At 43.3% G+C, this 26,914-nt stretch overlaps 1 protein-coding gene across 8 annotated transcripts in view; it reads left to right on the top strand.

The window, feature by feature from the left end:
- LOC147418155 (uncharacterized) overlaps positions 1-26,610 on the top strand; it is a 66,824-nt gene extending 40,214 nt beyond the window's left edge. For 4 of the 8 annotated variants that reach the window (XR_015187321.1, XR_015187320.1, XR_015187322.1 and 1 more), the window contains 4 exons: positions 25,151-25,291; positions 25,607-25,731; positions 25,907-25,997; positions 26,074-26,610. Coding sequence is in view for 1 of the 8 variants with exons in the window: in XM_086507268.1 (XP_086363394.1) it covers positions 25,151-25,291; positions 25,607-25,692 (227 nt within the window). In the remaining 7 variants the exon portion in view is untranslated. The remainder of the gene's footprint in view (positions 1-25,150; positions 25,292-25,606; positions 25,732-25,906; positions 25,998-26,073) is intronic. The other 4 variants (XR_015187324.1, XR_015187323.1, XR_015187325.1 and 1 more) reach the window with 2 other exon arrangements.
- The last annotated feature ends 304 nt before the right edge of the window (positions 26,611-26,914 follow it).

Here is a 26,914-nt window from a genome sequence, read left to right as displayed (position 1 = left end):
TTCACCAAGCTCAAGGAATATAATCTTATCGTAGCTATCAAGATTACCAATATTGAGTAGTGGGTTAGCCGCTATTACCATTTATATTTTATATGCTTTCTAGCTCTTTGGATATGCACTCTGATGTCTGCATATAGCAAAAGTACGGTCACAACATTTCTAATGAAGACTTCTTTAGTACCTTCTTCATACATGTATTTAAGAGCTACGTCCTTCAATATATCAATGCATAGTCCAAAGACAGTTGGTAGAAACAAATACTATTGCTTGGGGCTAACACTTGGTGCTAACATTTGGACTAGATTTCAGTGAATGAATATAAGCAGGTGGCTTCAGAACAAAAAAATATAAACAACATTTGATTATTGTGACAATGCTTAGTTCCTCATCTGAAGCTATTGTAAATGTAACAATCTGTTGTGAATGTAACAATTTTACATTAACATCTTTAATTATTGTATCCTATTTGATAAAGGGTATACTTGTTTTGAAAGGTAGATAGTTCTTGAACTTCACCAAATAGCGTCTTGCAATTTGTCCCTTAACTTTTCTTTCCTTATATGCCAAAATCTGCTCAGGTACCAAGATCTCATCAAGTTCATCAACTTCTGATTGATCCTCCTGTGGCACATGTAAGGTGCAGCGGAAGTGAATGTTGAACTTTTCTCAAGATGAGTGCTCCGAACTGTGCTCAAGGTTCCTTTTACTTACGGAAGGGAGAGCCTTCTGTTCCTATAGTGAGAGAGTGCAATGGACACAAACAAAGTGAATGGACACTGTGCGTGAAGGTGCATGAGACTGAGAGGCAGAGAGAGAGAAGAGAATATGACATCGGGAAGTTGTGAAACCCTCCTCCAAGGGCCCCACTCTCGATGGTGAGAGTGGTCTACTATTGATTGCACAATCTGGTACAATGGCTGATGCAATGAGTCTAAATGCTTGCTATGTCGAGGTCGATGGTGTGGACGAGTCTAAAGCTGAAAACTGAGTGCTATGACTCGGTAACTGTTGCACCAAGTTGGGGCTGATCTGCTAGCTTGATGGCTGAGAAAAACGCTGCTCTTTAGGGCTGAAAAACGCTGTTTTCTTATGGCTGAAAATGATGGACAGCAGGCTGCAAAAACGCTAGGAGTGCTGAGGTTTCCTTCGCTGCGACACCGTTGCGGTAGAGATCTGCAACAAGGCAATCGCTAGCTAACGGGGCTGAATCTGCAGCGATCTGAACTGAGGCAAAAACGCTGGTTGAATCCTGTTGTATGCTGGCGTTTGTTGAAGGATACAAAAAATGCTGCAACAAGGTACTTGCTGAATTTATTGGTGGACTCGGGAGGCTCCAAAAACGCTGGTCTTAAGGGGCTGAAAACGCTGGCTTCTGCTGGAAAAACGCCAGGCTCTCTCGTTGGTCTTGCTTGAGAAGGTGCCTATTGAGCAATGCTCTTGCTGCCTCTTCTGCCAGAAAGTGCTAGCTCTGGTTTGCTTATATATTATCTTAGCAAAATTGCCCTACCTAGTTCCCAACAAAAGTCACTAATTAAATAAGTGAAAAATGTCAAAAATAGGGAAAATAGGTTTAATGCACTGGAAAATTCCCCTGATGGATTCTGATAGGAATGCTGATGATCATGCTGTGTGCAACCGGAGGATATGTATCTACTCTACGTGACTGGTCATGCACGGTCTGCGAACACTCACAAAAGTGCCAGATCACTTCTTATTATAGACTGACTTGATTGAACTGAACCTTGGTCATGCTGTAGCTTGTCCATGGACACATAGGGTTGGATGTGTCACATGACATCCCCTCCTTTTCAAAGTGAGGTACTAGTACCGAATTGTATGGCGTCGAGGGAGATCGCCAACAGCATCTAGAATCCTAGAAAGGCCTCTTCGCCGGCCCACTCTCATGCGTGGGTCATGTGATACTTGAACTTCATAAAGGTCTGCAACGCTTGCTTCTTTGGGCTGCGCCGAAAGCGACACAAAGGCTTCTGTAGCTCCTTCAATGCTTCAACTTTGTCTATGGACGTAGGTCCATTTTCTTCAAGAATCTCCAATGCTGAAAATTCCTGAAACCACTTCCAACACAAAAACATGAACATACCTATTCCATGTAAAGTGATTGGAAAAAATCTCGTCTTCCTAAAAGACTGTGCATGCAATGTAGATGAACAAATAGACGGAGTGCCAAAACGTTCACCACACACACGCAAATAATGAGATCGAATCTTGTCTTGCTGATCTAAATCAATCAACTGTGGCAATTCACAACGGAAATGCCCATGCTTGGTGCTCATACTTTCTTGTGCTCTTTCCACGAGTGTGTCAAGCCAAGGAAGAGACATGGAATGTGACTTCCTTGAATGCAAACATTTCAGATTTCCATGAATAATCCGCATACATCCGTGCTCATTCATGAGAAAAATGTGCTCAACGTACAATAGGTCATGCCTAGGAAATGGGATCACATAAAGACGCTGACTAAAATACAGGAAACGATCACGAATGAAACAATCGAACAATGCATGCTAACGAATCATTCGAACACATAGTACTTCCTGTGGGGGTTCTTTGGACCTAGGCTTGAGAGCCAAGATCGGTTCTTCCTGATTGATCGAATCTGCAATGAGGTTAGCTTAACTAGAGAAAGTATCACCTACATCATCATCCTTGTGAACAATCACATCATCTTCATGCAAATCATCATGCTTGTGAGAAATCACATCTTGATATCATGCAAATCATCATGCTTGTTAGAAATCACATCTTGATCATCATGCAAATCATCATGCTTGTCATTGTCATCCAAAGCATCATGCTTGTCAGTATCATGCAATTCCTGTGTCACATGCTTGGGAGAAGAAGAGACTAAGAGAGTCTCCTTTTGCCCGAATCTCTTCAATCTTCGCCTGCACATTAGAAATGAGAGAGGAAGAATGAACAATGTTCTTGCGATCCAATTCTTCTTTTCTTTCTGTGTACTTGCGATCAAATTCTTTGGCCTCCAAGCGTAATTGCTCGCGCTCACGCTCCATGGTTGCCATTCTTGCTTCGTGCCACGTTGTCATCATGTCCATCGTCGTCTTGCACCACAAGCCTCCATAGGATCTGGTGCAATCCTTGGCGTAGATGGGGAAAGGGGTGAGTCAGAAAAACCTCCTGGTGGGGAAAAGTCTTCGTCGCCTCTCTCATGCTCATCACCTCCAAGCGAAGTATCCATTCCGCTTCGAGTGATGACCATCCACTGAAGTCTTGGGTTCTTGTGGGTCTTGGGTTCTTGAGGGTCTTCAGGTTCTTGAGGGTCTTGGGATTCTTGAGTTCTTGAGGTTCTTCTTTCGCTTGCAATCTGTGTTGGAGAAGGATCTTCTCTTCACCCGAGTTCTTCTCTTTTCCGTGGTTGCACCCCTTAGCGGCCTTGCGCTCACACCAAGGTTGGTTTTTTACCACCTCACGTCGATTGGCCGGCCGCTAAGTGCACGGTCCGCTCTCAATGAGTGAAAAGAGGCACAAGGGGAGGTTGGACAAGCCCTTCTTTCTTGGGTTTCCTGTCACTCTTCAAAAACACGATTAGGAATCGACACGCCCAAGAGGACTTGTGTCACAAATTGCTGACGTGTCAAAAGCCTTGAAGAAGGGAGCCGACTTGCAGATGCCGGCCGAGGGGCCTAAACCCTAAGAAGAAGAAGTAACAGAAGAAGAAGTCCTACCAACTTCAGGGGACCTTGTCCGATGGGGCCCCAAGTGACATAAAGATTAAAATAAAGCAGGACCCGTGCACACGCAAAAATTGATGGTGGCAAATTTTAGAAAATTGCATTGACATGATGACGTGGTAGGGTGTACGGAATTCCGCGTTTTGCGCTGGACGATGACGTGGCAAGCTGTACGGATTTCCATAAAATACGATGGCAACTTTTTGGCTTTGCTTTTGAACGAGGAGCTTTTTGAGTTTGAAGGTTTTTTACTATAACTGTTTTTCAGGCCAAGGGCGTTTAAATATGAGGTTAGGGCTCATTCTCTAGGATGCTTCCTGGAGAAGATGCAGAGTCTGGTGTACCGGCTTGTACTGTGTTGATGCAATATAAAGAAATACCGAAAGGGGCACCAAGGTTTGGGGCCAATACTCTCTGGGGTGGAATTCTGCCAGTCTGTGTCGCGTGTCGTCTCTCTCTCTCTCTCTCTCAGTTCAATTGTTATTCAAGTGCTTAAAGTCTATTCAGTCTATTCTTTTCTATTGGCACGTAGTGTCCGTCTTGTGACAGTGGTATCAGAGCATTAGGCGTGTGCTATTCTGAAAGCATACCAGTCCTACAAAAGAGCAGACAGAGCTATTGGAATTTTATTTGAGGTATCTTCGTCCTCTAACCCGGACTTATTAGCCACTCCCACCCTTACTTCATCGCGCATCGGGCGCGCTCTCGTCTTCACTGCTCATGTATTACAGGGCATAAGCCACTAAGATCAATTGCAAGAGAAGGATCCAAGATTTGTTTCGAGCTGCTGTTTTTCTCAGAGACAGTACCATGCAGATGTCTATAGCTACCAAGCCGCACACTTCCAGGGACTTGGCAAGCTTTCAAGAAAATTTTTGTCCGAAGTTATATGGTTTCTGACATCTTCCTTCGGAGTGCGACTTCTGGCAGAGTGGGTATCCTGAAATGCTTGCCATGGAAACCCTAGCAGATTAGTTTCTCGACATCTCCCAGTAGATGTCTCTTCACGATCAGATGACCTTGGAGGTCTAGTGTGATTGCTATCTTGGGACTACCATCGCCGCCAAAGAAACACTGTTTGTCCAAGAGATGATTGACCATGTTGTGTGCTTGGCTACGACCCTATGGAATGAACTTGACCCTAATTTTCTTGGTGCAGGTTTTAGGATGGAAAGTCAGTCGACTTTTCGAGCTCGACTGATGTCGAGATTGCTTTTTAAGTTTGAAATCTGTTTGAGAACTTGTTTGATGATCGTGTTTGGAATTTGTTTGAAATGGATGGTATCTGTTTTGAACTTGTCTTGGTACCGATTTGAATTGTTTGACTCTGGTTTTAATATTGGTTTCAATGATTGGTGATTTTACTCCCGGGAGTGAGAAATTATGTTTGAGAATGCTTGTTCGTACTCATGGCTCGGACCCTTGTGGTTATTTGCGGGGGGAGTATTGAATGATTGAAAAGTGTTGTTTTTTTTATACTAATGGCCCGGACCCTTGTGGTTATTTACGGGGGGAGCATTGTTGTTGTGACTCCTGGCCCGCACTTGGATGGTTATGTGGGAGGAGTATTAAGAAGTCTGAGTAGTGGTTACTCTCAGCACCTCCAAACGACGCAGGTTGCGGCCTGGGGGGCGTTTGGTTGGAAAAGGCCTCTATATCTCATGGCCCAGACTTTTTTAGGTTATTTGTGGGAGGAGTGATGAGGGAGTCGTTGAATAGCTCATGGCCCGGACCTGGATGGTTATTTGCGGGGGGAGTGTTCATCGGCAACTTTATGTTTCTATGTCTTATAACATGCATATGTGAGCATTTGTGTTGCATTGTGTTGTGCCAACCACTGAATATTCCTAATTGGATGAGATTGCCTGAGTATGTAATTTTAATGCATCAAGACACCCGTGAAGATCAATACGGTCTGGGTGTGATGGCTAATTTTACTACACCGGAATATCAAGAGTTCCGATCTCAACGAAAGGAGAAGCTAACTCCTTGATCAAAAGAGCTGAAAGGATAAGCTAACTCCTTAACAAAAATTGATTGTCCATCGGAATGACCCTTGGAACGACCCTCGGAAATTTTTGAGCTAACCTGAGTTGTTTTGCTGATATGCTGTAATCGCGGACGATTACTCTCTTTCAAGAATAGGAGATGTCACAAATTGCTGACGTGTCAAAGCCCTAAAGAAGGAAGCCGACTTGCAGATGCCGGCCGATGGGCCTAAACCCTAAGAAGAACAAGTAATAGAAGAAGAAGTCCTACCAACTTAAGGGGACCCCGTCCGATGGGGCCCCAAGTGACATAAAGATTAAAATAAAGCAAGACCCGCACACACGCAAAAACTGATGATGTGGCATATTTCCAAAAATTGCACTGACATGACGTGGCAGATTGTACGGAATTCTGCATTTTGCACTGGCTGATGATGTGGCAAGCTGTACGGATTTTCGTAAAATACGTTGGTAGCTTTTTGGCTTTGCTTTTGAACCAGGAGCTTTTGAGTTTGAAGGCTTTTTACTATAACTGCTTTTTAGGCCAAGGGCCTTTAAATATGCGGTTATGGCTCATTCTTTGGGATGCTTCCTGGAGAAGGTGCAGAGTCTGGAGTACCGGCTTGTAGTGTGTTGATGCAGTATAAAGAAACACTGAAAGGGACACCAAGGTTTGGGGCTAATACTCTCTGGGGTGGAATTCTGCCAATTTGTGTCGCTTGTCGTCTCTCTCTCTTAGTTCAATTGTTATTGAAGTGCTTAAAGTCTGTTCAGTCTGTTCTTTTCTATTGGCATGTGGTGCCCGTCTTGTGACAACTTGGGTTACGTGCGATCACAACAAGAAAAACATAAAAATTTCAGTGGTTCTTTCCTTGAGTGATACAGAACACTGCCAAAGCTCTGATACCAATGTAAGGTGCAGCGGAAGTGAATGTTGAACTTTGCTCAAGATGAGTGCTCCGAATTGTGCTCAAGGTTCCTTTTACTTACGGAAGGGAGAGCCTTCCATTCCTTTAGTGAGAGAGTGCAATGGACACAAACAAAGTGAATGGACACTGTGCGTGAAGGTGCATGAGACTGAGAGATAGAGAGAGAAGAGAATACGACACCGGGAAGTTGTCAAACCCTCCTCCAAGGGCCCCACTCTCGATGGCGAGAGTGGTCTACTATTGATTGCACAATCTGGTACAATGGCTGATGCAATGAGTCTAAATGCTTGTATGTCGAGGTCGACGGTGTGGACGAGTCTAAAGCTGAAAACTGAGTGTTGGGCTGATCTGCTAGCTTGATGGTTGAGAAAAGCGCTGCTCCTTAGGGCTGAAAAAAAAGCTGTTTTCTTATGGCTGAAAAGGCTAGACAGCAGGCTGCAAAAACGCTAGGAGTGCTGAGGTTTCCTTCGCTGTGACACCGTTGCGGTAGAGATCTGCAACAAGGCAATCGCTAGCTAATGGGGCTGAATCTGCAGCGATCTGAACTGAGGCAAAAACGCTGGCTGAATCTTGCTGTTTGCTGGCGTTTGTTGAAGGATACCAAAAACGTTGCAACAAGGTACTTGCTGAATTTACTGGCTGACTCGGGAGGTTCCAAAAACGCTGGTCTTAGGGGATTGAAAACGCTGGCTTCTTGCTGGAGAAACGCCAGGCTCTTTGGTTGGTCTTTCTTGAGAAGGTGCCTGTTGAGCAATGCTCCGGCTGCCTCTTCTGCCAGAAAGTGCTAGCTCTGGTTTGCTTATATATTATCTTAGCAAAATTGCCCTACCTAGTTCCCAACTAAAGTCACTTAATAAATAAGTGAAAAATGTCAAAAATAGGGAAAATAGGTTTAATGCACTGAAAAATTCCCTTGATGGGTTCTGATGGATTCCGATGGGAATGCTGATGATCATGCTGTGTGCAACCGGAGGATATGCATCTACTCTACGTGACTGGTCATGCACGGTCTGCGAACAGACTCACAAAAGTGCCAGATCACTTCCTATTCTAGACTGACTTGATTGAACTGAACCCTGGTCATGCTGTAGCTTGTCCACGGACACATAGGGTTCGATGTGTCACATGACATCACATCTTCTGGCACATCACCCACGAAAGGTCTTAGAAGACTCACGTGAAACGCATTAGGAATCTTCCAAGTGTCGGGCAATTTCAGCCTATAAGCAACATCACTGATCTTATCAAGCACTTGAAAAGGCCCATAGTAACGAATGCTGAGCTTTGGAAATAACCCTTCCTTGCCCTTCATCTTCTTTAACCTTGCCTTTTCAAACCGTAAAAGTACCCTATCACTAGGTGAAAACAGTAATTCACGACGGTGACGATCAACAGCCCTTGCATGCTTTGCCTGAGTCTTCTCCAAGGCAATTTTGATTTTCTTATACATTTCATTCATGTTTTCAACATATCGATTTGCCTCAAAGATCTTGTTCTTTGTATGCAAAATGGGAGAAACCTTTTTGCCACCTTCAACAATCTCAAAAGGTGTCTTGCCTGTGGGCAAATGCACGGTATTGTTGTACGCATACTCAAACATAGGCAAATATTGTTCCCACTTGCCCTTATTATATGACACATAGCATTTCCGTGCATGTCGAGACACTTAGATTAGATGCATATTCTCTAGTTGCACACAGCATGATCATCAGATTTCCATTAGAACCGTGTATAGACCTATTTTTTCTATTTTTGATATTTCTCACTTATTATTTTTAAGTGACTTTTGTTGGGAATGGGTAGGGCAAATTAGAACCTCAAGTTTATAAGAAACCCTAGCACTAGCATTTCTGGCAGAAGAGGCAGCAGGAAGCGCGTGTTCAACAGGCACCTTCTCAACACGATCCCCATAGAACACTAGCGTACAGAACACCTAGGATCTCCGCAGAACACCTAGCGTTTTTGGAGCAGGATACCTAGCGTTTTTTGCATCAGCAACCTATTGTTTTCAGCATTGCAGACAAGCTCAACGTTTTTGCATTTGCAGCAACCTGGCAACAATAGAACCAAAATCAGTCCTAGCGTTTTTGCATCAGCCTGGCATCTCAGCGTTTTGCAGATCCACTGCGACGGAACCCCCACAAGCATCAGCATTTTCAAATTTTCAGCATTTACACACAGCAGAATAAGTCCCGAACCTCGCAGATCTCACCTTCCTGCAGCAGATCCTAGCCGCACGGTCATATCCAACGTAGTTTGCAGTTTCAGCCCGAAAGAACGCAGATTTCAGCATCTGCGTTTTCAGCACGTTGTCGTTGCATTGTCGTCATTGCCATCGTCACCGACATAGAGTCAGAATTCAACAGATAAAGATATGCAAATTTCAGCCCTTAGCGTTTTCAGATTTCAGCCCGTCTCGTTGTCGTCCTCATTGTTGGCAAGTCCAAGCATTGTAGAGATTTGTGCAATCAATAGTAGACCGCTCTCGCTATAGAGAGTGGGGCCTTTGGAGGAGGGTTTGACAACATTGTGGTGTCGTATTCTTCTCTCTCTATCTCTCAGTCTCAGTACCTTCATTCACACTGTTCACCACTATGTTTGTGTCCATTGCACTCTCTCACTAGAGGAACGGAAGGCTCTCCCTTTGGTAAGCAAAAGGAACCCCTGAGCACAATTCGGAGCACTCATCTTGAGCAAAGTTCAATATTCACTTCTGCTGCACCTTACATTGGTATCAGAGCTTTGACAGTGTTGTGTATCACTGAAGGAAAGAACCACAAGAACCACATAATTCTTTTTTGCTTGTTGCGGTCGCACGTAACCCAAGTCTACTTGGGCGTGTCGATTCCTAATCGTGTTTTTGAAGAGTGACAGGAAACCCAAGAAAGAAGGGCTTGTCCAGCCTCCCCTTGCTCTCTTCTCACTCATTGCGAGCAGACCGTGCACTTAGCGGCCGGCCAATCAACGTGAGGTGGGAAAAAGAAACCTTGGTGTGAGTGCAAGGCTGCCAAGGGGTGCTCCCGCAGGAAAGAGTATAGCTCAGTTGAAGAGAAGATCTTTCTCTAACACATATTGCAAGCGAAAGAAGAACCTCAAGAACCTCAAGTACCTCAAGAACTCAAGAATCCAAGACCCACAAGAACCCAAGTTCCTCGTGAATTTAAGAACCTAAGACTTCAGTGTATGGTCATTACCCAAAGCGGAATGAATACTTTGCATGGAGGTGATGAGCTGGCAGTGGCGAAGAAGAAATTTCCCACGACCCTCCCCCTTCCCCATCTACGCCACGGATATCACCAACTCCTATGGAGGCTTTGGTCAAGTCGATGATGGACATGATGGTACAACAACAAGAAGCAAATCGCGTTGCGATGGCACAACTAGAAAGAAACGCAGAACAACAGGAAGTCGTGGAGCGTGAACGCCAAAACAGACAAGAAACCTTGGATCGCGAAGCGCACTTGGCGGCCAAGGAACGAAAAGAAAGAAAAGCAGAAAGAAAGGCAGCTTTGGAGCGTGAGCGCGATCAAGCGCGCTTGGTGGCCGAAGCAAGACATACAACTATTGAGCGTGAGCGTGAGCTAGCGCGCTTGGTGGCCGAAGAAAGACGAGCGGCCTTGGAGGCAGAGCGTGAGGTGCAGAGAGACCTACGCATGCAAGAGTTGGTCCGACAGGTTCTCACCTCAAAACCCGAGCCGGCCAAAGATGTTGGTGGTGTCTCATGATCCTCCCTTTGATGAGTCTCTCATTAAATGTTATGGTCTTGTGAAGAGTCAGTGTTTTGTGTTTGACCCATGTAGTATGCATGTTTTGATTAGTGACTCTCTTGTCGAAAGAGCCCACTTGGAGGTTCTCAAGACATCTCCTGTCGGGCTTCTCTCCCGGTATGGACTCTCTCATCATGCAAGAGTGCCTTGATGTTTTGTTCACTGTTCAACAAGTGTCCTTCCGCAGAAAATTTGTAGTCTCTCCTCTTTCAAGATGTGATATGCTTTTGGGCATTCAATGGTTACGTGAACATAACCCTCTCATTGATTGGCGGAAAATACGTTCATTTTCAATGCCAAAAGTGACTCTCCCTTTATCATTTGTGGAGAGCAAGTTGTTCATTCTTCATCTCTCATTTCTAATGTGCAGGCGAAGATTGGAAGGAATCCGAAAAAGGAGACTCTCTCAGTCTCTTCTTTTCCAAAGCATGACATACATGATTTGCATGATAATGATAAGCATGATGATTTGCATGATCAAGATGTGATTACTCACAAGCATGATGATTTGCAGGAAAAAGATGTGATTGTAGTAGTTGATGCTTTTTCTAGCGAAGCTAACCTCGTTGTAGATTCTATCAATCATGAAGAACCGATCTTGGCTTTCGAGTCGAGGTCCACAGAATCCCCACAGGAAGGTTTGATTAATCATGAAGAACCGATCTTGGCTCTTGAGTCAAGGTCCAAAGAACCCCCAGAGGAAGTATTATGTGTTCGAATGATCAGTCAGCACATATTGTACGATGAACACGATTCACTCATGAATAAGCACGGATGTATTCGGATTACACATGAAAAGATGACATGTTTGCATTCAAGGAACTCACATTCCATGTCTCTTCCCCGACATTAAACTGTATCGGAAAGAGCACAAGAAAGATTGAGCATCAAGCATCGGCATTTCCATTGTGTTTTGCCACAATTGATTGATTTAGATCGGAAAGTCGAGATTCGACCTTATTGTTTGCGTGTGTTTGATGAACGGTTTGGCACTCTGTCACTTTGTTCATCTGCATTGCATACACAATTTTTCGAAGGAATAGTATTTTTGCAGTCACTTTACATTGAATGGCTATGTTCATGTTTTTGTGTTGGAAGTGGTTTCAGGAATTTTCAACCTCAAAGATTCTTGAAGAAGGTAGACGTATGACTATAGACGAAGTTGACGCATTGAAGGAACCACATATGACTTTGTGTCGCTTTCGGTGCGACCCAAAGAAGCAAGCGTTGCAGACCTTTATGAACTTCAAGTATCGCATGACCTACGTATCAGAGTGGACCGACGAAGAGTCCTGCCTAGGATTCCAGACGTTGTTGGCGATCTCCCATACAGTTTGGTACCAGTACCTCACTTTGAAAAGGAGGGGATGTCACGTGCACATCTAACCCTATGTGTACGTGGACAAGCTACTTCATGGCAAGGGTTTAGCTCAATTCAGTCAGCCTAGATTAGGAAGTAATCTTGCACTTTTGTGAGTCTATTCGCAGACCATGCATGTTCAGACACTTAGATTAGATGCATATCCTTTGGTTGCACACAACATGATCATCAGATTTCCATCAGAACCCATCAGGAGCATTTTACAATGCATAGACCTATTTTTCCTATTTTTGACATTTTTTACTTATTATTTTTAAGTTACTTTTGTTGGGAACTGGGTAGAGCAAATTAGAACCTCAAGTATATAAGAAACCCTAGCGCTAGCATTTCTGGCTAAAGAGGGAGCAAGAACTGCATGTTCAACATGCATCTTCTCAGCAGGACCCCCACATGACACCTATAGTTTTTGGAGCAGGATATTTGGCGTTTTCTACATCAGCGTTTTCAACATTGCAAACAAGCTCTTGTTTTTGCATTTGCAGCAACTAGGCAACAGAACCAAAATCAGTCCTAGCGTTTTTGCATCAGCCTCGCATCCCAGTGTTTTGCAGATCCACCGCGACGGAACCCCCACAAGCACCATCGTTTTCAAATTTTCAGCATTTAGACGCAGCAGAACAAGTCCCAAACCTCGCAGATCTCACCTTCCCATAGCAGATCCTCGTGGCTCGGTCAGATCCAGCGTAATTTGCAGTTTCAACCCGGAAAACGCAGATTTTAGCATATGCGATTTCAGCGCGTCGTCGTCACTCACATAGAGTCAAAATTCAACAAATAAACATTTGCAGATTTCAGCCCTTAGCGTTTTCAGATTTCAGCCCGTCTCATCGTCGTCGACATCGTCAACAAGTCCAAGCATTGTAGAGATTTGTGCAATCAATAGTAGACCGCTCTCGCCATAGAGAGTGGGGCCTTCGGAGGAGGGTTTGACAACATTGTGGTGTCGTATTCTTCTCTCTCTATCTCTCAGTCTCAGTACCTTCATTCATAGTGTTCACCACTTTGTTTGTGTCCATTGCACTCTCTCACTAAAGGAACGAAAGGCTCTCCCTTCCGTAAGCAAAAGGAACCCTTGAGCACAGTTCGGAGCACTCATCTTGAGCAAAGTTCAACATTCTCTTCCGTTGCACCTTACACAAGAAGTATCGCAAGGTCTTGAAAACAAAATCAGCACGTAAGAAGTAGTGCTTCCAACTAGAAAGCATATGAATCACGACCAAAAACTCTTTCCTATAGGTTTGCATAGTCTTTTCTGGCCTTGCAGGATTCTGCTCTTGTAAGCTACTAACCGACCATCTTGCATTAGCACTGCTCCGATGCTATTGCCACACACGTCACACTAGACCACAAATGACTTCCTAAGATCTGGGAAAACAATCACGGGATATGAAGTCAACTTTTCCTTTAAGAGACTGAAAGCTAAAATCTCTCTTTGGTTCCATTTGAAAGTGACCTTTTTCTTTTGCAAAGCGTGAAGAGATGAAGCTATCTCTGCAAAATACGTGATAAACCTTCTATAGTATGAGCACAATCCCAAGAAGCTTCGGACATCATGCACAATCTTTAAGTGTGGTCATGTCTTAATAGCTTCAACCTTTGCGGGATCCATTCGGACACCATCCTTGTATCCTTTGACACTATGTGGCCCAGAAAGTGGATCTCTTCTAAGAAGAATTCACTTAGGATTGACAAGTAACCTGACTGCGCAGCTCTTCTAACACAATGATCAAGTGCACCTATGCTCCTCTTCATGCTTCGAATAGACTATCATGTTATCAAAGAATGTGCCAACAAACTTTTGATGCGAGTGGAAAATCCGGTCCATCATCCTATTGAACGTAGCAAGAGCATTTGTAAGACCAAATGGCATCACTAGGAACTTACAAAGACCAAACATCGTTCTAAATGCAGTCTTGTGCACATCCTCTAGCCTTATACGAATCTGATGGTACCCACTCTTAAGGTCTATCTTGCTGAAAATTTCAGCACTCTCCTAACGGTCAACAATATCATCAATCCTCGGGATAGGAAACGTGTTCTTGAGGGTATTCTTATTCAACGCACGGTAATCAATACACATGCGCCAAGAGCCATCCTTCTTCTGTACTAGGAGCACTGGGGAGCAAAAAGGTGAAGAACTAGGCTAAATCAGCCCCTTCTCTAAAAGCTCCTCAACCTGGTCCATAATCTCTTTCTGTTGAGCCGCATTAACCCTGTAGGAAGGTCTGTTTGGTGGAATACACCGTGGCACCAAATCTATCATATGGTCCTCAGGCCTCTTTGGCAATTGTGATGGTAATGAATAAAAAAAACAGTCATTAAACTCTTGCTTGCAAAAATGTTGACCTTTCTTTATCTAACATAGATAAATTTGACTGAGAACTATTTGAAACATCACGTGGAAAAATCAAGTACGCAGAAAGATGATTCTTAATTACAGAAGTGATAGTCAAAGCAGATACAATAGGGACAGATTCCCCTTTGAGCTTTACATTCAAAACATGAGTTTTGCCCCTATGGTGAAGGGTGATCATTTTGCCAAAGACATCCAGCACACCGTGTACTCTGAACATCCACGGGATTCCCAACATCGCATCACACCCTTCGAATGGCATGATATAGAACTCTTCAGTGTCCACATATGACTGAATATGCAGACACAATTTTTCATGAATGGAAGTAACATTCTGAGTGGCCAGGACATGCCAACCCTGCCTTTGTCGTGTATCCCATCTCTTCAGCTCTGATGCCCAGCTTCATAGATAACTCTGGTGAGATAAAGTTTGCTTTGGCACCTGGATCAAAGAAGATGAGTGCCGTCTGATCTCTAACTTTACCCCATGCTCAGCATAACTCTCTGGCATCTGTACTTGGCTTGTCACCCACCATATCTTGCACCAAACCTGCCGTGGGCTTAGGCTTCTTGCCTTTCTGGTCCTCTTTATCATTTGAATTGGTTGGTGTTTTCCTTTGTGAAACATTTTGTAGCAAAGTGACCAGGCTGCCCGCATATAAAGCATTTATTCTCACCCATCAAGACCTTCTTTTCCTGAAGCGACTTACGCACAAAAGGCTTCCTTTTCTGCTTCTTTGCTTGCGCTCCAGAAGTCCCGGCCGAGTCCTTATCCTTGTTGACCTTTTCCGACCCCTATGACGCTTCAGGAGCCGTTTTCACAAAGGGCTTCTTTTGCTGAATTTTTCTTTTGTTGCCCCCCTTTCACGTTGCCCGGAAACCCACTGTCCTCTCCCTTCAACAAGGCAAGACCAGTGTTGGCAACTTCCATAAGCTGAGTGAGGGTAGCCACTCTGTTCTTTGCAGAGTAATCTCGAAGCCCTTTAGGCATCCCACAACAATACTTCTCAATCTGCTCTATCAGTGGCACAAACCTGTAGAATGTTACTAAGAGCAACGATTTACAAAACCTCCGATTGTACTCCTGTAGGCTCTTGCAAGTAGCCGCAGTGAGTTGATGCCAATTTGTCATGACCTCGGCTTCAAATTCATCATCCACGCAAATGTAAACATTTTCTTGAAGTATACCCATGTGGCGGGTGCCTGCCCTTGCATCAACAATGTCATCCACCATGTAAGCGCATCTTCTTTCAAGAAAGTGGCAGCTTTCCTGACCTTAGAGGCCTTTGTAAAATTCCCTCCTCCATAAGCTGTATCAAACTATTCGAGGAAAGTAAGAGCCTTTGCCTTATTCTCAAAGCTGCTGAAAGTGCTAAACTTTACAACTGCACCACCTTCTTTGTAAGCTTTCGGCTTTTCCAGTGCCCCCAAATTGTCATAAGGAATTGTCTGCAACATGGGCATTGTAGTAGGGATCATCGACATTCCTTGGCTATTGACATTTGCGTTGTAAGTGCTATATCTGGCTGCTGTCCAGAAAAATTAGCCATGCCAAAATTGCCCTGTGGCATCCCAAACTGGCCGTGATTGCTCTGAAAGCCTTGCTGCATGCCGATATTACCATACATGGGGTTTGGCATCATGCCTTGCATACCCCAACACTTTTCCTGGCATATTGTCACGAGGATGTGGCCACTGTTAACTATGTCACGAGGACATGTCCTGCACACCTTACACTGCTCTCTCTCCCCCCTCCGTGCAGTAATGCGATGCCCCTCAAGAGGGCTCTTCATTTGACTCATGTACAACTGTGTGGACATCTACGTTTTTGCTGAGGCAAGAGCCTCTCTGAGAAGGAACAAGAGTAGCTAACTGATGTCCCAAAAGCAGGCACCAGTGAGGTTGATAACCTCACCGTACATGTGCGTTTCAACACTGGTTATGCGTTGAATTTGGATTGCTTTTCAGCCATACGGATGCCAGAACCATCGGGAACAGTGCCCCACTGTTAGAGTTCGGGGAATGTTTAGGGTTGAAAACAGGGCAAGAAACAATAAATACAACGTGCTGAATTTACTGTTTTTGGGCAGAACAAAACAGAGGGTTTATGTCAATGGAAGTGAGTCCAGCACGGGAATTGGTTTCGGGAAAGTTTTGGGGCTGGTAATGCTGGTGGTATCTAGTTGGATACATGTAAAGAATTCCTAGGACTCTTCTTTGTAATTTACCCTCTTAAAGATTAAAGAAATACCGAAAGGGGCACCAATTTTGGGGCCTAAAGGTTGTTGGCGTCTGCCGTGCTTTAAGTGTTAATTCCCTTCGCAGGTTACCTTTGCAAAGTTCTCTCTATGTGTGAAAATCTAAAGTAAAGTAAAGAATTTCGGGTGAAAGCCAAAGTCCATTGCCCTATGGGCCAGTTTCATGGTTTTGTTGCTGGGACAGAATCACTTTTTCCTCAAGAAGTGAGCCTCGGTTGTTTTGGGAAAAGACACAGAGTACAAGAACGCGGGATTACACTATGGCCGACAAAGGGAAATGTATAATGGAAGAGGGTTCCTCTCCGCAGGACATACAGGAAATTCCTATGGTGTTTGAGATTGGCGAGAGTTCATGGCCACCCTTGTCAGGACCTTTTTCCAATGTGAATGTTCCTCCCCTACAAGTCTTTATGACTGGGCAACTTGAGGATGATGCGTTCAGGACTCAGTTAGTTGCTGCGGTGAATGTGTTTTCACAACTGGTGCAGAACCCAAGGTTTATGGAGTTCTTGCAAGCGCCACCAGTGCTGTAGCAAACAAGGCAACCTACATCGCGAACAGAGCCTGTTGAGGCTCAAGCCCAAGTATTCATGCATCCTAGCAGGATAGAGAGCACTTACATGTTGCTGAGTCAGAGGCTTCAAAATCGGTTCCTCCCGTCCTTGAACAGGTGGTTAGGACGCCTATTCTATAGGCTTTGCCAGTTCAGCCCGCCACCTTTCAGAGCCCGCATGTTGTCTTAAATGGATAGGGAACTGGTTACCAGGCAATGCATCCATTTTTTTCACCACCCACGGTATATCCTTGGTATTTTGGGGGTGAATCTGTGTTCCAGAGTATGGCTGGTTATGCGCCTCAAAGCGAGCCGTACATGCTAGCAAGGCATGATGCCAAACCCCGTGTATGGTAGCATCGGCATGCAACAAGGTTTTCAGAGCAACCAGGGCCAATTTGGGGTGCCACAAGGTAATTTTGGCATGGCTGGTTTTTTGGACAGCAGCCAGATATGGCACCTATGATGCAAAATGTCAATGGCCAAGATGTACTGACGATCCCTACTACAACGCCCATGTTGCAGACAATTCCTTATGACATTTTAGGGCACTGGAAAAGCCGAAAGCTTACAAAGAAGGTGGTGCAGCTGTAAAGTTCAGCACTTTCAGCGGCTTTGAGGAAAAGACAAAGGCTCTTACTTTCCTCCAACAGTTTGATACAACGTATATAGGAGGGAATTTTACAGAGGTCTCTAAGGTCATGAAAGTTGCCACTTTCTTGAAAGACAATGCGCTTACATGGTGGACGACATTGTTAATGCAAGGACATACATCCACCACATGTGTATACTTCAAACAAATGTTTGCATTTTCTTGGCTGTCAAATGGATATGAAGCCGATGTCATGACAGATTGGCACCAGCTCACTTCAACCACTTGCAAGAGCTTGCTGGAGTACAATCGGAGGTTTTGTAAAGCGTTACTCTCAGTAACTCCTTCAAATTTGTGCCATTGATAGAGCAGATAGAGAAGTATTGTTGTGGACTGCCTAAAGGGTTTCGGGACTACTGTACCAAGAAAAAAGTGGCTACCCTCACCTAGCTCATGGAAGTTGCTAACACTGGTCTTGCCTTGTTGAAAGGAGAGGACAGTGGGTTTTTGAGCAATGAAAAAGGAGGGCATCAGAAGAAAAATTCAGCGAAAAAGCCCTTTGTGAAAACGGCTGCTAAAGCGTCACAAGGGTCAGAGTAGGTCAACAAGGATAAGGACTCAGTCGGGACTTCTGGAGCGCAGGCAAAGAAACAGAAAAGGAAGCCTTTTGTGCGTAAGTCGCTCGAGGAAAAGGTCTTAATGGCTGAAAATAAATGCTTCATATGCGAGTAGCCTGGTCACTTCGCTACAAATTGTCCAGAAAGGAAAAGACCATCTGACTCAGATGATAAAGAGGACTAGAAAGTCAAGAAGTCTAAACCCACGGCAGGTTTGGTGCCAGATATGGTGGCTGACAGGCCCAGTACAGATGCTAGTGAGTTATGCAGAGCATGGGGTAAAGTAAGAGATCAGATGACACTCATCTTCTTTGATCCAGGTGCCAAAGCAAACTTTATCTCACAAGAGTTAGCTATGAAGCTGGGCATCATAGCTGAAGAGATGGGGTACACGGCAGAGGCAGGGTTGGCATTTCCTAGCCACTCAGAGTGTGTTACTCCCATTATTGGAAAGGTGCGTCTGCATACTCAGTCATATGTAGACACAGAAGAATTTTATATCATGCCATTGAAAGGGTGCGATGTGCTACTTGGAATTCCGTGGATGTTCAGAGTACATGGCATGCTAGATGCCTTCGGCAAGACGATCACCCTTCAGCATAGGGGCAAAAGTTATGTTTTGGATGTAAAGCTCAAAGGCGAGTCTGTCCCTATTGTATCTGCTTCGGCTATCACCTCTGTAATAAAGAATCATCTTTCTGTGTACTTGAGTTTTGCATGTGATGTCTCGGATAATTGTCAATTAAATTTATCTGTGCTAGATAAAGAAAGTTCAGCATTTTTGCGAGAGTTTAGTGACTGTTTTTCAGATTTATTACCCGTCGCAATTGCCGCCAGAGAGACTTGAGGACCATCGAATAGATTTGGTGCTAGGGTGTATCCCACCAAATAGACCTCCGTACAGGGTTAGTGTGGTGCAGCAGAAAGAGATTATGGGCCAGGTTGAGGACTTATTAGAGAAGCCTAGTTCGCCTTTTTGCTCCCCAGTGCTTCTAGTACAGAAAAAGGATGGCTCATGGCGCATGTGTATTGATTACCGTGCGTTGAATAAGAATACCATCAAGGATAGTGCTGCAATTTTCAACGGGATAGACCTTAAGAGTGGGTACCATCAGATTTGTATAAGGCCAGAGGATGTGCACAAGATTGAATTTAGAACAAAATTTGGTCTTTATGAGTTCCTAGTGATGCCGTTTGGTCTAACAAATGCTCCTACCACGTTCAACAGGATGATGGACCGGATTTTCCATTCACATCAACGGTTTGTTGGGACATTCTTCGATGACATGATAGTCTATTCGAAGAATGAATAGGAGCATAGGCGTCACTTGACATTGTGTTCGAAGAGTTGCGCAGTCACAGTTCACTTATCAATCCTAAGAAAAAGTGAATTGTTCTTGGAAGATATCCAATTTCTTGGCCACATAGTGTCAAAGGATGGTGTCAGAATGGATCCCGCAAAGGTTGAAGCTATTAAGACATGGCCAGACTTGAAGACTGTGCACGATGTCAGAAGCTTCTTGGGATTGTGTTCTTACTATAGAAGGTTTATCATGAATTTTGCAGAGATAGCATCAGCTCTTCACGCTTTGTAAAAGAAAGAGGTCACTTTCAAATGGACCCAAAAAGAGATTTCAACGTTTAGTCTCTTAAAGGAAAAGTTGACTTCAAATCGAGTAATTGTTTTGCCGGGTCTCAGGAAGTCATCTGTGGCCCGGTGTGACTAGTGTGGCAGTAGCATCGGAGGAGTGCTAATGCAAGATGGACGGGTAGTAGCTTATGAAAGCCGAATTGTGCAAGGGCCATAGATGACTATGCAAATCTATGAGAAAGAGCTCTTGGCCGTGATTTCATGCGTTTTCTAGCTGGAAGCACTCCCTCTTAGGTGCTGATTTTGTTGTCCAAACAAACCATCAGACCTTGCGATACTTCTTGACACAGTCAAAGCTATCTAAAAAGCATATGCGGTGGGCAAACATTCTTTCTAAGTTTCACTTCCAAATTATGCATGTGGAAGGGAAGAAGAATGTTGTGGCTGATGCGTTATCAAGGAAGCCGCAAATTTCAAGTGTGTCAATTCCTTATCATCATCAGCTTGTGAAGGAATAATATGCTACAGATGAGCTCTACCTCCTTAGAGATGATTTTATGATGATGCATGATAGACTTTGTGTCACTAGGCCATTGCGACATAAGGTCATGGTAGAAAGTCATGTCCGACCGTGTGCATGGCACCGCGGTATTGATGCGATAGTTAAAGGGGTAGAGACATTCTTTCATTGGCCTACCTTGAGGAGAGATGTGGATGCCTTTGTGCGAGTATGCTTGATTTGCCAAAAGGTCAAGTTTGACAGGCAAAAGGCACCAGGACTGTTACAACCACTGCCGATTCCGGATAAGCCATGAGAAAGCATTGCTATGGACTTTATCTTCGATCTTCCAAGAACGCCAACAGGGAATGATGGTATATGGACCATTATTTGCAGGTTCAACAAGCAGCCCCATTTTATCCATGTTAGGAAGAAGGTAAAATCTGGTCAGATGGCATGTTTATTCATGTACAATGTGTTCAAGTACCATGGTATGCCACAATCGATTTTCAGTGATCGTGATCCTTGCATGACAAGTTTGTTTTGGAGAAGATTGTTTGAGAAGATGGGCACTACGCTCAAGTTCTTGTCTTCGTTTCATCCACAAACTGATGGACAGTCAGAAGAGGCTAATTCGACCGTCTTGGATCTAGTGAAATGCTATGTGTTACATAATAAGGGCAAGCGGGAACAATGTTTCCCTTTGCTCGAGTATGCGTACAACAATACGGTGCATTCGTCGAATGGCAGGGCACCTTTTGAGATTGTTGAAGGCGGCAAAAGGTTCCTCCCATTTTGCATATAAAGGACAAGATCTTTGAGGCAGAAGGTTGCTGATCGTCACCGTCGTGAATTGTTGTTATCACCTGGTGATTGGGTTCTGTTAAGCTTTGAGAAGGCAAGGTTAAAGAAGATGAATGGCAAGGAACGATCGTTTCCTAAGCTCAGCATGCATTACTATGGGCCTTTTCAAGTGCTTGATAAGATTAGCGATGTGGCTTACAGGCTGAAATTGCCTGATGTGTGGAAGATTCATAATGCGTTTCACGTGAGACTTATAAGACCCTTTGTGGCTGATGTGCCATATGAGGATCAGCCAGAAGTTGAGGAATTTGATGAGATCCTAGTACCTGAGCAAGTTTTGGCACATAAGGACAGAAAGGTTAAAGGACAGGTTGCAAGACGCTATTTCGTGAAGTTAAAGAACTATCCACCTATGGATGCGAAGTGGATGGAAGAGCATGAGCTTTGAGAGTCACCAAATGTATTGCAGCTTTACCTTGAGGCCTTTGGGTTACAGCCTACGTATGCCCCAACACAACGGGTGCAAAAGAGGGGTAATGATAGAACTAGCAGATCAAATGTACATATGAATTTAGTGTAATAGATGAAAATGACAAAAGCATGAAGGTCTCATTAAGTCATTTCTATCTATGTGTTACGACCTTTCTTGCGGATACATGCGATGATAAAAGAGTGCTAACAATACAAAATTGTCAATGGCATGTATTTATGGTATGCAATCGAGGATGTTTGCGATTTCAAGAGGGGGATATGTCACGAGGACGTGGCAACTGCTAACCTTAGTTGTTGATTTTTTTAATGATTTTTGTTTAATTTTTGAGACCCTCTTTTTGAAGTTGCAAATGGTCGGACATTGTATGGCCAATGTGAACGGTAGTTTCACCTGCAGACGGGAAGTTGGTCGGCACTGGAACTCGTATAGTAAAAGGATGTCTAGGCTCAATTCAAGATCATGTAGGTCCCCTCGTCGCACTTAACAAGTTGGTGGATACTAGGAAGTGAACTCAATAAAGGCACAGTACCAAGGTGGGATCACCTAAGAAAAGTACCCGACAGCTCGACTACATTGCATTTTTGGATGCAGTTTCAGTGGGGATAGATGGTCAGATGACTAATGGGAGTCCAATGGAAGCATTCCCTAAAATTTAGGGAACTCCTATTTTGGACCATGAAATGTGTTTGCGTCATTACCTCCGGAATGACATGGGGAACATTTTAGAACTCTACTTCAAAGTCAATTGGGCAACCAATCGGGAGATTTTTAAGCGACAACCCCGAAATGGGAAATTGCTTGTAAACGTGCCAAGTGGCATATTTTCATGAACTTTCCTCATGCAGCAAGAGGTAGCGCTGAATTTCTAGCTGGAGAGCTTATTTGCAAGTCTTTGTCACAGGTTAAGAGCTATTGAGTGCAAGTTTTCCCTGTCATGTACAATGTAGTGCAAGAAGTCATGTCCTTCACACGTTACACCTCTCTCTCTCTCTCTCTCTCTCTCTCTCTCTCTCTCTCTCTCTCTCTACGTGCAGTAATGTGATGCCTCTCAAGAGGGCTCTTCATTTGACTCATGTACAACTGTGTGGTCATATGCGTTTTTGTTGAGGCAAGAGCCTCTCTGAGCGGGAACAAGAGTAGCTAACTGCTGCTCCAAAAGCAGGCACCGGTGAGGGTGATAACCTCACTGTACAAGTGCGTTTTTAGCGGTAGTTATGCACTCAATTTGGATTGTTTTTCAGCCATACGGATGCCAGGACCATTGGGAACAGTGCCCCACTGTTAGAGTTTGGGGAATGTTTAGGGCTGAAAACAGGGCAAAAATAAGTAAATACAACGTGCTGAATTTACTGTTTCTGGGCAGAAAATAGAAAATTTATGTCGGTAGAAGTGAGTTCCAGCAGGGGAATTGGTTCCGGGCAAGTTTTTGGGTTGTTATGTTGCCGAAATTTACCCAGAACAAGTGGTATCTAGCTGGATACAGGTAAAGAATTCCCATGTTTTAATTTACCCTCTTAAAGATTAAAGAAATACAAAAGGGGTACAAATTTTGGGACCTATAGGTTGTCGGCGTCTGCTCTGAGCATTCTAGCTTCCGAGTTGTGTGTGTGCTTTATGTGTTAATTCCCGTCGTAGGTTACCTTTGCAAAGTTCTCTCTATGTGTGAAAATCTAAAGTAAAGCAAAGAATTTTGGGTGAAAACCAAAGTCCACCGCCCTACGGGCTGGTTTCACATATATTGATGGTTTTCAGGCGCATAACCAACCATGCTTTGAAACACTGATCCACCCCTGAAATACCGAGAATGTACCGTGGGTGCTGGAAAAACCTGATGCATTGCTTGGAAATTGGTTCCCTGTCCATTTAATGCAACACGTGGACTCTGAAAGGTGGCGGATTGAACTGGAAAAACGTGTGGAATTGACATCCTAATCACTTGTTCATGGACGAAAGAAAACTGCATTAGGAAATTTCGGAGCTCATTTGGAGTGCCTTCTTAGAAAAATAGAATTTTGACTTTCTAAATAGGTGTGGTAAGAGCAATTGTAAACTTGGAATAACCATTCAAAAAGTGCACTTACAACTAGATTCTTGCCATAGTGTCATGACGGCCGTGATGATTGAAGAATAAATTGTTTTCAGTTGCATTTAATGAACGTCCTAGAATTGGAGGGAGTTTCCTGTACGTGGAATGTATGACTAAAGGAAATAGAACGTATCCTTCCAAACCTGCTCTCTCCTTACTCACTGTTTGTGCGCTGACCTCAAAGAAATCATCCCTTTCTTGCACTATTGCATACATGGCTTCTTCTTCCACCCCCACAAATGTCCTCCTTAAAAGACTCTTCTATCATCTACACATTGACCTGGATCCCCAATATACGCCACTGTGTAAGCGAGGAAAAACTAACATCAAAGTGACACTGATCATGACAAAGAGACTTAGAGCAGAGGGAGCAAAACACTTAGATATTTGGACAAAAGGCTCACTCTATCCATTGAATCCCATGATCAATGCTTTCCCTGCATTTTAAAATCCCACTAACTTAATGACCTTTGCAGGTAATGCAGAGAATGGATTGCTTGGCTACTGTAAAGCTCTAAACAACAAATCAGAAACTTATAAAGACATGGTGAAGCATGAAGCAAATGAGATTTAGAGACTTTCAAACTTGCATTATGAGGACCAAAAGACTGTAAGCAGCGCATACAAGAATCACATGTTTTGCGAACAAAGGTACGATCATTACAAAACAAAGAGACAATGTTAGGCACTCGTGTGCGAAAGAAGAAACTGCGGAATCTTGAAACGTTGAAGGTAGGCTCTGGCGGCCTTAAAAAAAGAATCCAAGCATTGAAGTGAGCATTGTAAACTGTCTAATTAATTTAAACGCTTTCCTTGTAGAGATTCTATCTATCCAGACAAAGAAAACATAGACCCGAAGGCCAATGTAGGAAAGCAGTTAAAGCCATTGATAACTAGTGGTTTTGCAAAGGATATAATGTATGAAAAAAAGTTTAAGGTTTTGCAACGGGATGTCGTTGACAGATTCATTTCAAAGAATGCAGTGCCTGCCAAACAAATACAGGGTACATTGGACTCCCTTGACGTTAGTAAAAGAGGTTACTCAGCTATTCAACAATCTATCTCTTCCATGTTTGTGAAGAAGGGAATAAAGTCTAAGCTTTTACCAATAGCTGCAAGTGTTTGGGAGGAAATACTCCAACTCAATAACATACCGACTTCATTGGATGTCCATTTCATATTCAAGATATTTATAGCTCACAAGGAACTACTGTCACTTATGATGAGTTTGTACAACAATATCTTCATGGACCTGACTTTGTTGCAAACTAGAATGGTAGAGTTCTACAATATCACATTGGAAGAGACATGTACATTTTGTTTTGAAGCTAAGATGAGTGTGAGATTCTTAAAGAGAAGAAGCTAGAGCGAGTTACAATCACATTTCAGTGTTCAATTTGAACAAAAATATGGTGACTTGGTGCATTTCATGTAATCCAGTTATTTCCAATTTTGCAACTCTAGCAAGCCCTCCATTGTACCTAAATTTTAGATTATTTTTTCGTATCTCAAAATGATTAATCTTGCAGGTAAAGAAAGAAGCCATGACTTTTTATTTTGGGTGTTCCATCAAACCCCTATTCCAGATATGATTGATAGGCAAATGAATCGAGGAGAGGTACTGGCTGTAGATGGGAGAGGAGACTTTCAAGTTCAATGGCATCTTGCAGGTGACCTCAAAACACTGAAGTGTATGTATAATTGTGGAATGGGTGCCATGGCAAAGTCTCCATGCTTGTATTGCATGGAGCCTGCAAAGGTGATGGACCCAAAGTGGTGGCGAAAAGCTCCTACTCGTCACAATCAAGACTCTAATTTTCGACCAGTTTTGGATATACCATTTGTTAATGTCCATATTTGTACAATACATGGTCTTTGTCGAATTGTAGAGAAGTGGGTATATCTGTACATTGGGTTTTCTTGGAAAATAAAAAAGTCGGCTGAACGACAAGTCGCTCTTGAAGCTTTGGAACTAATTTTGTCAGATATTGGTCTACATGGGGGCAATGTATCCAGCGAAACGAAAAAAGGTCAACCAATGAGAAAGATGTACCCTGCAAACTATCCATAAGTATGGTCAAGGCACGCCATTTTCTATCTAAACCTCAAGGTACAAAGCGAGGGAGATTATATCTACCTACATTAGCAAAGTTGAGTATATGTACTGGAAAAAACTTCATTTAGCAGTGAAAGATCAAGATTCAACAACTCGTAATGCAAAGGGTGATGTGTGGCGTTCCATTGACACGTTATTTCAAATGTGTGAGAATGATAATTGGTTGCAGGATAATCTCAGCAAGTTTAAACAAAACCTTTGGTCTACTGAAAAAATCCTTCAAGACAACATGGACTGACAATCAAATCACTCATTACATGGTAAATTCAAAGCACCTCAGATAGTCTTAGTACTAAGTTTGTGTTTAAATTTTTAAATAAATTTCTTGTTTTGCAGCACATTATTTTTAATCATTTGCCATACTTCATCCAAAAGTATGGGAATCCAAGTATATCGAACACCCAGGGCTTGGAGAGTCTCATTACATGGCTAGAAATGCCTACTTTAGACACACACATCATGGAAGCTCTCAAAATAAGGCAAATAGTTTGAAGGAGTTATTTCAGTGGTTTTATCGCAGAATCATTCATCGCATGCAACAAAAGCAAGTATTGGCCTCTTCAACAACTGTACAGGCAATCATACATTTTCAACTTTAGAAAAGAAAGCGAGCAGACGCATTCAACAACTCAAGTGCTCTTGAAAGTCAAATGAGGTGGAGGGAGACAATGCAATATGTCAATCATCGGTGAAACAAGAGAATTAGAGTTTAGATGATCGGATGTACCATAAATGCCTGTAAAATTAAATTCAATATGTATCACAACTATTTCAACCTTTTGATGATTTGCAAATATCATTTGGAAACTCGTCCTTGTATCTGATCATTAAACGTTTGCCATACTCCAAGAGTTCAGTTAGAGTTTTCTTTCCTTTAAAGATAATGCCATTGCTGTGTATGTGTAGTAATATGGTGCATGGCCCCCAATATATCATGGCGAGTAACCAAAACATTCTCTCCCAAAAACCTTGTCAATGAGGATAACTTTGTCAGCATTTTGTGGCAGCATTGGACGACCTAAGAAGCGAGAGAATGTCTTGAAAGCATAGGTTGCAGTATTCCCCTCTTGTGACATTCCGTTGTAGAAGATTAGGATAGGTGCCTTACATAAACTAAGAAGATATTGTCCCAGAGCTGCATCCCTACAACGGAAGTGTCTTTTTCAATGACGAAAAA

This window comes from Adiantum capillus-veneris, chromosome 30, assembly GCF_014529385.1.
Source record: "Adiantum capillus-veneris isolate H3 chromosome 30, ASM1452938v2, whole genome shotgun sequence".
Lineage (NCBI taxonomy): Eukaryota > Viridiplantae > Streptophyta > Polypodiopsida > Polypodiales > Pteridaceae > Adiantum > Adiantum capillus-veneris.
The sequence above is the reverse complement of the archived record's forward strand: the minus strand, read 5'-3'. Positions and strand labels throughout refer to the sequence as shown.